Source organism: Ctenopharyngodon idella, chromosome 21, assembly GCF_019924925.1.
Source record: "Ctenopharyngodon idella isolate HZGC_01 chromosome 21, HZGC01, whole genome shotgun sequence".
NCBI classification, from domain to species: Eukaryota; Metazoa; Chordata; class Actinopteri; order Cypriniformes; family Xenocyprididae; genus Ctenopharyngodon; species Ctenopharyngodon idella.
The window spans coordinates 4,652,501-4,665,000 of NC_067240.1; the positions used below are offsets into that span (position 1 = coordinate 4,652,501).

The 12,500-nt window shown below is 37.9% G+C and overlaps 2 protein-coding genes across 15 annotated transcripts in view; one reads left to right on the forward strand and one right to left on the reverse strand.

Annotated features, from left to right (window-relative positions):
* The window catches only part of rpl35 (ribosomal protein L35), a 518,047-nt gene that overhangs the window by 216,218 nt on the left and 289,329 nt on the right, over positions 1–12,500 (reverse strand). The window lies entirely within an intron of this gene.
* LOC127503738 (formin-binding protein 1) overlaps positions 1–12,500 on the forward strand; it is an 80,382-nt gene that overhangs the window by 20,229 nt on the left and 47,653 nt on the right. For all 14 annotated transcript variants that reach the window (XR_007927176.1, XR_007927179.1, XR_007927177.1 and 11 more), the window contains exon 2: positions 9,609–9,724. Coding sequence is in view for 1 of the 14 variants with exons in the window: in XM_051877841.1 (XP_051733801.1) it covers positions 9,609–9,724 (116 nt within the window). In the remaining 13 variants the exon portion in view is untranslated. The remainder of the gene's footprint in view (positions 1–9,608; positions 9,725–12,500) is intronic.

Below are 12,500 nucleotides of genomic sequence, written 5' to 3' on the forward strand. Positions count from 1 at the left end.
GGTTAGTTTAACTTTAACCTAAAATTTAAATAAATAAATAAATAAATATTATTAGATAATAAATAAATGTATTAGACGCTTCTATGACATTAAAAAATAACATAAAATAAAATATTAAAAATTTTATTTTTTAACTTCCTAGAAGTGACCATGTATGTACCCTTCAATATATATTTTATTTTTATCTTAACTTCCTAGAAGTGACCATCTAATGAGCAGCCTCGTACACAAGGGATTCCTGAAGGGATTCAGTTGCTGTGTTGCATTTAGTATGACCCTAGATGTAGCGTCCCCAGTGACCTTCAAGAATCTCATTTGCTATCTGTCCTGTGTTAACTAAATACATTTATGATCTGGCTGTAGCACTGACACCGGTTCGTGTTTGGCACACACCGCCTCATTCCCTGTACACACACACAAAAGTGTGTCTTATTAGTGCTTATATATGTGTCAGTAGCATTTTTTTGTGTATGCAAACATATGTGTCCAGTTTATTAAGAGATCATAAACCGTTTTAAACCAGCAATAAAACAATCTCAATTAAATGATGACATAGACATACTAGGATGGTGTGTTCCCTTCTCAATAAAAATAAATATAATAAACTTCATATGTAATGGGCTTGTGCATACTTTATCCATTTTAGAAGAAATACTGACCTGGGGTCAGATCACCCTGTTCTTATTAACCATGTTCCACCAGATACTAAGCAGCAGACTGATCTGAGGTCAGTAGGTTGGGATCATACATTCAGCTCCAGTCCAGATGTGTGCAGGTTCAGAAAGTCTCCATCAGTGATATATTTAGCATTTCCTCTCTCTCTGTGATGTGTTCTTCATTAGCATCATAGTTAATTGGACTGTCCCAAAGTAACGAAGCAGAAGCCTGATGAAGCACGTCCTCTCCGGCTAAATTAAGGCCAGATTTCACAAGGATCGTGAGTGAATCATGTTGAGAGTTTGTTGAGTTCATACCAGGAGGGTAAATTAAAAACACATTTACTGATTTCAGAAATGTTGAGAGAATAACCAATGCAAAAATGTACATTTTCCACCAAAATACCTTAGTTACTATAGTAAATGTACCTCTAACTCTAAGTATGAGCACTAGTAATAGTGATGGTTGTCAGACTGTACTGTATTTACATACAGATTCTCAGTGTCTGACTAGTGTTCTGCTCTTTGGGAGTCCTTGGATTTAATGAGTTCATGAGAGACGAGTGAACTCTAGGATTTCTCTGTGTCCCATCAGAGCACACGATGCCTATTTATAGCAAGAGAGGAGGCGTGTGTGCATGTGTTACTGGATGATGAAATATACGCCATACGGTTATTCTCATGCTCGTGTTTTTGTGCAGTTGTGTGTGTTTTATTTCAGCCTGAATTACAGTATTCTACCATGCACACAAGAATAATTATTATGTGAAATGGTTATTACTTCCATATATAGAGTATGACCTCATTTTTTGATTCAGAATCCATGATGACATAACATTGATTGTAAGAGTGCATGTGTGCGGTTAAAGGAAAAGTGCAGCTTAAAATGAAAATTCTGTCATTTATTTACTCCCCTTATGTCTGTGACAACACTAACCTTTCAGGTATGTTCATGCATGAAAGTGTGCTTGTGAGGGGTTTTGAATATCAGACGTCTTTTAAATTCTTTTCTTTCCCTCTCTCTGAGTCATTCTCTCCATATTTCCCTCCAGTTGCTCAGTCACCACCTGGCACGGCTTTGATTTTTACACGCGTGCAGCTCAGACGCCTACGGTCGAGTTTGTATGTGTGCTGAACCTCTCCCTGATCCCTCATTTCCATCCAGTAGACTCGTTCACAGCGGATGCAGGTGCTCTGCAATATGTTCGGTCTCTGTTCAGGGTCAGCTGGTGACCATTCGTGACCCTCATTAATCCACAATAACTCGCCGTGCACGGCGGGATGTTTTTGCAGACGTCGTCACTGCTGGAGATAATGACTCCGTCACCTCTGTTGTTGAGAGTGTATGTTCGTTTTCCATCTAAAGGAGAACTACACAGTGCAAACATTGTGTAATTGTTAGGAACAAATGTTAGCCACATATGATGTTAATAGTATTTTGATAAATGTTCTCAAAGTGCTTGGAAAAAATGTTCTTGGTGTTCTTTTGCTGGAGTTGTCCGCCAGCTCCAGCATTTTTGATCATTTTCACAAAACTTTCATGGCCCCCGAAATATTTTTATTGTATGAATACCTGAACATATAATATATCAAAGACCCATTTTATTTTAGCTTCATGCATTCTCTTTTTATCAACACTTGAATGTGGGTAAGTTTCATAAAAAAGCAACATTTTGAATAAAAACCTCTGAAAATTGCATTTTCATCAAAGACTACAGTCCTATACCTGTTTGTGGTTTCAACATTTCATTCGGTAACGTTACACAGTTTTGATTATTCTGCTTAATGTTTGATTGTTGCGTTTTTACATGAGCATAAGCAATGCTTCTATCGCTTGTTTCTGCTTCTTTTTCGCTTGTTTTTGGATTTGCATATTCTGCACTATTTCAGAAGATATGTAATAGCGCCCCCTACCGTATAACAGTAAAAACATGGATTGCCGGAAAATTCTGTCAATGGCAGGGAAAGAGTTAAAGGGCCCTATTTTAATGATCTAAGCACATGGTCTAAAGCGCACGGCGCAAGTGCATTTAGGGCATGTCCGAATCTACTTTTGCTAGTTTAATGACAGGAAAAATGGTCGGCGCACCCGGTGCATGGTCTAAAAGGGTTGGCCCTATTCTCTTAATGAGTAATGGGAGTGTTTTGTGCAATTAACCAATCAGAGTCTCATCTCCAATTCCCTTTAAAAGCCAGTTGCTCTCGCGCCATGGCGGATTCGCTATTTACATGGCGGAATTTGCAAGCGGAAAAACTGAACACTTCTCTAATGAGGAAACGTATTTGCTCGTGCGCAGGGTTAAAGCGCGCGAGCAGACCGTCTACGGGATAAGGCGGATTCCACCAAAACATTTTTATCTTTATGCACACAATAATAATCTTTTACATTATAATCCTTTTATTTTTAATATTTGGCATGTTTGTGTGCTGCTGCGCGTCCCTGTGTGTGTAATAAACAGAGTGTATGCGCGTTTTGCACCCTTATATAGGCGCATATTACTAACGCGCTCTTTAAATAACAAAAAAAATACTGCAGCATTGACTTTAGACCAGGTTTCAGTTGGTCAGTGGAGCAGTCTATTTCAGTTGCCTCAAAATAGCAACACGCCAACAATGCACCTGAGCACACCTCGTTTTCAGACCAGCACGCGCGCCCATGGGCGCACAAATGGCCGCAAATGCATTTGCTATTTAAACAACGTGGCGCAGGACGTGAAAATGATAACTGCGTTGGGCTGAAACTAGCAAAAAACACTTGCGTCGCGCCTGCCGCCGCATTGCACCGGGTGTATGATAGGGCCCCAAGTATTATTGTCCCTTATATACAATCTTAAATTGTTATATTAAATTCAGTGCTGTAATTTATAGTTTACACTGAAATTCTTTCTGCATGTTTTAATGAACCCTAATATTTTACATGCCACTTTAAAAAAACACTCTCATGTTAAGAGTGGTTTAAAACACAAAACATTGCAAGAACTTGAAAATGTATAAAATACTGCTTTATCTACAATGTACCATCCAATATATTATTATTATAAGTGTTTTATACATTTTCAAGTTTTCACTACGTTAAAAGAACATCTTTTTAAAAGTTTTTTATGAAACTGTATTTTTATGCATTAAACACAATTTTGCAATTGGACCATTACAAATCAACATTCCTAGAATGTTAAAATGTTTGTTACATTAAGAAAACTTTTTTTTTTTTTTTGACATTTGTACAACCAAAATGGAATGTTTAGAAAATGCTTATAGAACCCAAATTCTATCCGCCTGTTGTCGACATGTTCCTCATTTGTATGTTGCTTTAAATAGAAAGTTCTGCTAACTGCTAGGATGTAAATATAAATGTAAATTTGCCACCAGGAACTGTGTAATTCACTTACGAGGCTGTGTTGTATCTATCTGGTGCTTGTTGGTCATTGCTAATGTCTGGACTTGAGTAAAATAGTAGAACTACTGTAAATCTGGTGCCCAGACGCTCATTGGATCAGCTCCAGATGTGCAATATATCTGCTTTATGCTGGTTTGAGGGATTTAATCTGTGGATAAAGACAGAATCTGGATTATAATCCACCATTATCATACTGGAACAGGCAGACAGACTGGTTTCGACTGGAGAATTGTGCAGGTGGATTGACCGATACTGGTTTGACTTTAAATCGGACAGGCGGTTCTGGCTTAGTTCTGACTTTAGGAGTTGGTGGAAACTCTCTTGACCGCAGTGGACATGGGGGCCACTCCATCATTCAGAGTAATGTGGACTAAAATGTTGTCGACTCAGAGGGTAAATGAATTATGCTAATGCTTTTGTGCTGCATTACTACACCAAATATCATATGTCGTGTTTTAAAAGGAAACGTGTATATATATTTTATTATTTACAATAAGTTCCCATTAGTTGGGATGCATTAACTAACAAGGAACAATACATTTGTTACAGTATTTATTAATCTTTGTTAACATAAAAATACAACTGTTCATTGTTATTTCATATTAGTTCATGTCCATTAAATAATATTAACAGATTTTAATAACGTATTAGTAAATGTTGATATTAACATTAAGCTTAAGAAATGCTTTTTATACAGTTTGTGATTTGTATTTATTGTTTTATTTAGTGAAATTACTTGGGTTGTGGTTTAATGGTGATGTTTAACTGTATCTCTATCAATACTAAGTGTGATATCAACTAAACCTTAAAAATCAATTCTTTTTTTTCACTTTGACATGTATAGCATGTTTGCTTTTTGTTCTTTGTCATGGATAAATCACTTTTGTTGTAGTCTTCTTCATTTGTAAGTTACAAGTGTCTGCTAAATAAGTAACTACACATGTAAATTGGATGATACAAACCCTAACTTTCACTTCAATGTTAAACCAACTGAGCCAAAAGTGCATACTTACTATTTTTAGATAAAAAATAACACATTTAGTCCCTCTATGAAGAAGTTTTCCATGTGGGGATGTCCCTATAAGCTGATGTCAAGTTTTGATGTTTTCTTTTTAAAGTCTCTCTTGAGAATTGCAAAACAAGTCCACATGAATGGCAACATAATGTGTCTTCACTTCTGGGTGCATCTTCAAAGAAATAGTTTGTACATGCACTAGTTTAGACAGCAGGATCAGTATTACATCCTAACATAGAATCCTATCCTGTCTGTTTAGTAACCATGGTTATTTCACTTAGGAAATAGAACTTTTTCAAATCTGAAGTCAAGAATTAAGATAGGAAGTTTCATACAGCCACAGATCTTTAGACTTGCACTTGGAGCACCTCATAGATGTCTTTGCATTGCTGAAAATGTCAGACACCGAAGCATCCGTTTATTGCACTGATCAAAACCACAAATCTATGTAGGATCACACAGCAGATTTTCAATTTTCTTCCTTTAAACCTTCGGCTGCTGGGGTTCTGCTGCTCTTGTAGTGTTTCTTGTCTCTGCAGTGTGTACTAAAGACTGGGTTGTGTAAGAGGAGGTGATCTGTGTTTAAATGAGGCTGGCTAATCGTATTAGGTCATTTGAATTACCCAGATGCTGACAGGGGATTTTGGCACTGTGTGTTTCTTAGCTGTATTCTTCCATTGCTAGTTTATTAGCCTTAATGGAATAGCTCACCAAAAATGAAAATTCAGTTATTAGGGGCTTTCACACCAGGTAGTTTTAGAAACTCACCATCAGGGAGGCCCCCCGAGAACTAAATTTTCCCCTTGGGCCATTTTCCTGGTTGCATTTGCACTGGAAGTAGGAACTCTGAAATAAGCCGGTGTCATGAGAAATCTAGTCCCCCCTGCCTGGGTCTCTTTTAGGACCCAAGCAGTAAAGCCTGATCAAAAGTTGTTATCGTGATGACTAATTATAACATATTTCACTATTGTATGATGTTTATTACATTACGTGCACAAACAACATGCTTGAAATATATAATGAATCCCTATGTATTGCATAATAAAACAAACTGGAAACATGCATAAAATTTTTTTTTTTTAATAAGGATAAGGATTGTTGCAACATACTATGCTCTGTAAAAGTAATTTAATATTAATTTGACGCAATAATAGCAATGTAGTATAGTATATAATATTACTATTATACATTTTTAATAAATGAATTGTACACACAAACATCATTAATTTGAAACATGTAATTGTGAACTTTATTGGATGCATAAAACACCCTAATATAATATAAGCTAAGCTAGCAGGCTAATCAGGTAGATATATGCTATGCTAGTATGTAAGCTAAAAAAACAATAAGAATGAGAAATGCTTGATTTCACAACCTATAGCTTCAGTTATATACTAGTGAACCATGTAATTTAAAAGACATTATAATGCATTTTAAACGACGTCAATCATAACGTGATTTTGCAGGAATTATAATCAGGCGCTAAAAATACTACCTATCAAAAGTCAGTTGAACCAGTGGGATCACTTGGGGTCCTAAAGGAGACCCGATTCCTGGGGGGAGGGGGGACTTGATTTTAAGCGATTTAAGCAGGGCATTGTCAACAACTGGAGGATGGAGGACTCTGTGACTTGTTGAGAAGTGCCTGGACTTTGGTGTCGGTCCATCTATCCATGTTTGTGGAGTTAGTTTGTGGAGTAAGTATATGTAAACTGTGTGTTTACACATGCCGGGTGTCGATGTTTCATATGGCATGCCTTTGGGCAGTCACCGTACACTTACGTCACTGGTGGTTCCTATTGTGCTGGGTTAGACCCTACTCTGAAGTAGGAACTAAAATCTGTCCCAGTTCCTGCTGTACAAACACGCCAAAAGGTGGGTTCTTCCACCAATAGTTACAGGAACTATGAAAAGGTTCCTCCTGTGCGAAAGCCCCTACTGTTTACTGACCCTCATGTCATTCCAAACCCAAATGTTATTATTTTTTCCATGGGTATTTTTGAGGAATTTTCATTTTTAAAAAAAGTACGTAATTTTGGTTTGTTTCTCGCACATATAACTTCAGAAACATGGAATATAGCACGCAAGTAATTGACCAAAAGTTTTAATGTGGAGTGCAGAAACCGAAATCATCACCCACATGTACATCCTGTGCACACAAAACACACTGACAGAGGTTTGAGCGCTCATCCTGTCTGCTGACTGAATGCATGCGAAAGGTTTGCACGAACAGCAATTAAACAGCAGTGTGTTCTTTCAGAAGGGGATAGTGAAATGTTCTTGTGAATCTTAAGCTCCTACGGACGGAGGGAGTGTGTGAGTGGAATTCTGGCTGAATTCTTCAGACTTCGCGATGGTTGAAGAGAAAATGGGGGGATGCTGGAGTCAAACGAAGGTGATTGAAGCGTCACTTCAGTACCCTTTTGGTGTTTTATTTAGTGTAGCTTCTGTCTAAGTTCTGATGATGTGATTTTATTGTGAAGTGAACGGGTTTTAAAAGGTTCTTAGGTTTGGCAAAGCAATGTTTGGTTATCAAGACAAATTTTGGCTGCGTAGGATTCTTAAGTTGGCTTTCTTAAGTTCTTTATTTCATTATAGCTTCTTCAAAGCAGTGTTTTGGTTTCTGGGCTTTCATTACATGGATTTTCTAAAGAATTAAATAAAGTTCTTTGTTGTTGAACAGGTTCTTTTATGACATCAGGCTGTAAAATAAGTTTTGGTTCTAAATGGAACCTTTATTTTGCATAGTGATGGAACTGAAAAGGATTCTTAAAAAGTTAAGAGGGACATTGGCAAGAACTTCCTGTTGTGTGGCGTTTTTTGGAGGTTGTTTTTGCATAATCCAAATACATATGCTTCATACATTGTTAGTGTATTATATAGGATTTCTTTCTTATCGGATACTGATTTTGGATCAGTTAGTGTAGTATTTGTGAAGCTTAATTAGCATAACGTCTAAATATTTTCTATCATATTTTACTAAGCATGCTCTTAAACTGACCCTGACACATCTCAAAATATGTGACCTGTGTTAGCTGAGGTGTAAAAATGGGTTGCGTCTGAATGTAGAACGTATTTTTGTGGTTTGTGTGTTTGTGTGTTTTACCGGAAATCATCTGCAAAGAAAAAGTTAAAACCTGACACACACACCTTATCATATACCTTCATAATATTCACCTGTTGATGACCACAACATATAAGGATATTAATAAAACTTTCAGCCCCATTAACTTCAACACTACAAATGTAATGTCTGCAACTGCCTCTGAATGTGGTTTGAGTGGTTAGATAACATTTTATTTTATTTTTTAATTATTATTATTTACGTATCCTGGAAACATAATAGCACCTGTATTCACTTCCAGATTTCAGTTTTTCAATATAACTTGGAACGTTCAGTCTATAAATCTGGCTTCTTGTGTTGTTGTGTTAGGTAACCATCAGAAACATTCCAACATTACAGTTTGCACTTGGCACTTTAGAAGTATCACTCCAAAAGTTCATAACATTATATTCACTCATAACAAAGTTCACTATTTTTGATACAGTACTTTAACTAGGCTTTCTGCGGTAGTGTTAACTGTGCTACACGGTGTTCAGGCGTACATCGATTCCATCACTTGCCCACTGCAGCACCGCCCCCACTGTCGTCTTGCTTTTTTATAGTAATAAACACCATTTACTTCAGTTGGACAATGGACGGTACAATTATAAACTGAAAGTGTCTACTCTTTTTACAGCTCGAGCTGCAGAGTCTCAGCACAGTACAGCAGGAGTCACTGATCATTTGACGAGAGTAAGGCGACAGGACAATGGCGGAAGATTTGGTCATTGACAATTATCTTACCTTAAAATGTGCGTTCAGAACCGCCGCTCCCTATACAAAGAGTGTGCGTGATCGTGAATTTTAAAGAGAAAGTGAAAAGCGAGCGCAAACCCCCACCAGGTGTTATCGATAATACCAGTTTTCGCAAGTTTATTTACTGATCTGAAAATGTCTTCACTTAGCAGTCACACTACTCTTTTCACTCCTTTGACTTTCATTCACACGCATACCATAGCGGACCAGAAACGCAAGCTCATGCAAAGTAGTTTCGCATTTTGGCGCTTTCCAAAGTTCAAGTTTGGTGAACTCTGACCTGCGAATTTGAAGATGTGTGACCAATAGAAGATCGATAAGCCACGGCTAAATCTTTTTTTTTGCCGTAGAGTGGAGTAGATTGTTTATTTTTACTTTTTGGATTTATTATTATTTGTTATATGTTGTACATAATTCACACATTTGCGTGCTCAAAGTCTAGTGTGACCGTGGCTTAAGGATGGGCTCTTCCTGTCCACTTCCTGTTGACCTCAGTGGAATGACGCCTTTGCTTGTGACCCCGTGCAGTGGCGGCTGTCATCAAACATTTGTTGTTCTGCCTCTTTGGTGAACCTTATTTGGTGTGGTACATTTTTTGATTTCAACAACTGATTCGGGGTGTTGAAACATGTTATTGTCCCAATTTTAACACATTTCTCTCTCTGTCTCTCTCCTTTTTAGGATCAGTTTGATAACCTGGAAAAGCACACACAGTGGGGAATCGACTTTGTGGAAAAATACACCAAATTTGTGAAGGAAAGGACTGAGATCGAGCTTAACTATGCAAGACAGATCAGGTGAGTACTACATCAACCTCTCTGATAAATACAGGTGCACTAAATAATTGTTCAGTTTGCAAAAAGTTTTATACCTAAAGACTTTTGACACACGTTTAAAAAGAAGTACACGAGCATGAGACTAAAAAGTTTTATCATGGAATGGGTCATTTTTATTTGCAGTTCCTAAAACTGCAGAATTGGTAAGAATTAGTACAACATAGTCAAAACAAATATGAATAGGACATTTCGGTAGCATTAAGGCAGGAACACACCAAGCCGACGCCAACGAAAGCAGACTGCGGGGTTGGCTCACGTCGGCAGCGTCTGGGTTCAAAGTTGCCCTGACACACCAAACCGACGCTCGACAGCCGACGACCAAGTAGCACGTCCGTTCTGCTCCTGCGTAAGATGAAATGCCTTTACGTACCAGCAGGTGGCAGTAGCTGAACAGCAAATCAGAAAGATCAGATGGCCCGACTGACCGACGAGCTCCGACGCTGATTCAACATGTCGAATCGGCCAAAAAAAAGCCGACGAGGACCAACTTTAGCCGACAATGCGGAACACACTGAGAAAATTTAGTCGGCCGACGAACAAAAACTGCCCGACGGCCGACCGTCAGCTTGGTGTGTTCCTGCCTTTAGTTCACAGTGCATTAAATAATGGTAAAATGTCTTATTAAATGCTGTAGACATTGTTCGTTGTTTGATCATGTTAACAAATGAAACCTTATTGTAAAGTGCTACCAATGTTTCTATTGTGCAGATGTAACAAAACATATGGCATGGTGCACCTTTAAACAACATTATAAATGTTACAACATATATTTATGCTTACATGTGTATTTGTTTAGCTTTCTAGTGAATAGATGTATGTTTCCAGCTGTAAAAGACAGATTTAGCCATTTTAAGCTGGTTTAATCTGGACTCTCAGCCTCTCCAAGCTGGTGAAAACCCATTTAAAACCAGTTAAACGATGAGTCTGATCAGGTTCAGAGACCTGTTTAAGCTGTTTTTCAACATAGGTAATTAGGTGGAATACTTTTTTGGGGATTGATAGGTCAGAGGTCAAGTCTTAACTCACCTAGGGTATTAGGATCACCATCAGGTCTTAGGGTGCGGCCACCACCAAAATCCCACTTTAACCCCTGCAAAGCATGTCGTGTCTGTATAAATGAAGACAGGTGCAGCTGCTTGTACTTTATAGTGTATTCATGTGAAAATAAAGGCCAGACAGCTAAACACACACACACACACACACACACACACACACACTAATTACCGATATGATCTTGTTGCTGACAGCTCAAGGATACAGGAAGGAAGGGCAACATTTGTATTTTCTCTCTCTCTCACTCTCTCTGTGTGTGTGTGTGTGTGTGTGTTTAAGTTTGGGAAGAAAATGCAGGTTACCGTGGTAACAAGGTGCCAGCATGGTTTTCCTCGTTGGTGACCTACATTTGCACGGGCCAATCACGCGTTGTGACCCCGCCCCCCATTCCAGTGATAGGATTTAAAGCTCATAGACACTGGACACACATCTACACACAGTGACTGTACAGCAACCCCCTCCAGATAACAGTGGGAAACCCCTTTAATTCCCAGACGCAGCGGGGGGCTCAGCCATCTAACACACACACACACACACACACACACACACACACACACACACACACACACACACACACACACACACACCAGTCTGTTGCTGGATGTGATGAACTAACCTCAAATACACTGCGTGATAGAATTGCATTCTGTGGTCACATTCAAATGATATGAACAAATGAATATGTTTAACCATGAACAAAAAAGTACTGTGACAGTATCTTGATTCTTATATATAGTGTACCACAGTATTGTTTGAGTATCTTATTTGTAAAGCAGGGTCTTTAAAATGGGCTGTGATGGCATTTCTATTATGGTTGTGCTAAAAAAAGATTGTTTTGCCTTTTTTCCACCCCATGATATATATTTTGTATATATGCATGCATACGCACTTATAGGTTTTGACTAACATACATGGATGTATATGCACACGTACACGCACACACAGATGTTATTGCGAGGAATAACATCTAATTTCGCTAACATCTCTTTACATCTTACATTAATTACATAATTATACTAATTATGTTATGTATTATGTAATATTTTATGTAATAACTAATTACATCTAATAACATCTCTACATCTAATTATGATTTTGCTGTACTGCTCTAATTTCGCTGTACTTTGTATAGTGACAATAAAGAATCTTGAATCTTGAATCAAACACAGACACTGATTTCGCAGATATCCCAATCCAGACAGGGACTTGCATGTAGGGAGAGAGAATTTGCAAAGCTAATAGTCAGTATTGTGTGTATGTGTGTAGGACAGGAACAGAGAAAATTTTATTTATCTCCAGGAAAGGAAATTGCGGTGTTGCTGTAGCAGAAACGGTCACATAATGTTGTGCAGTAGAAATACATGATTGGTAGAAAAACACATGAATATGTCATAGATAGATAGATAGATAGACAGACGGATAGATAGATAGATAGATAGATAGATAGATAGATAGATAGATAGATAAATGGATGGATAAATGGATGGATAGCTGGATAAATAGATGGATAGATGAATGGATAGATTGATAAATGGATAGATAGATAGATGGATGGATGAACGGACGTCTATCTATCCATCCATTTATCCATCTATCCATCTATCTATCCATCTATAAATGGATAAATGGATGGATAGATTGATAGATGGATAGATGGACGGACGGATGGACAGACGGATGGATA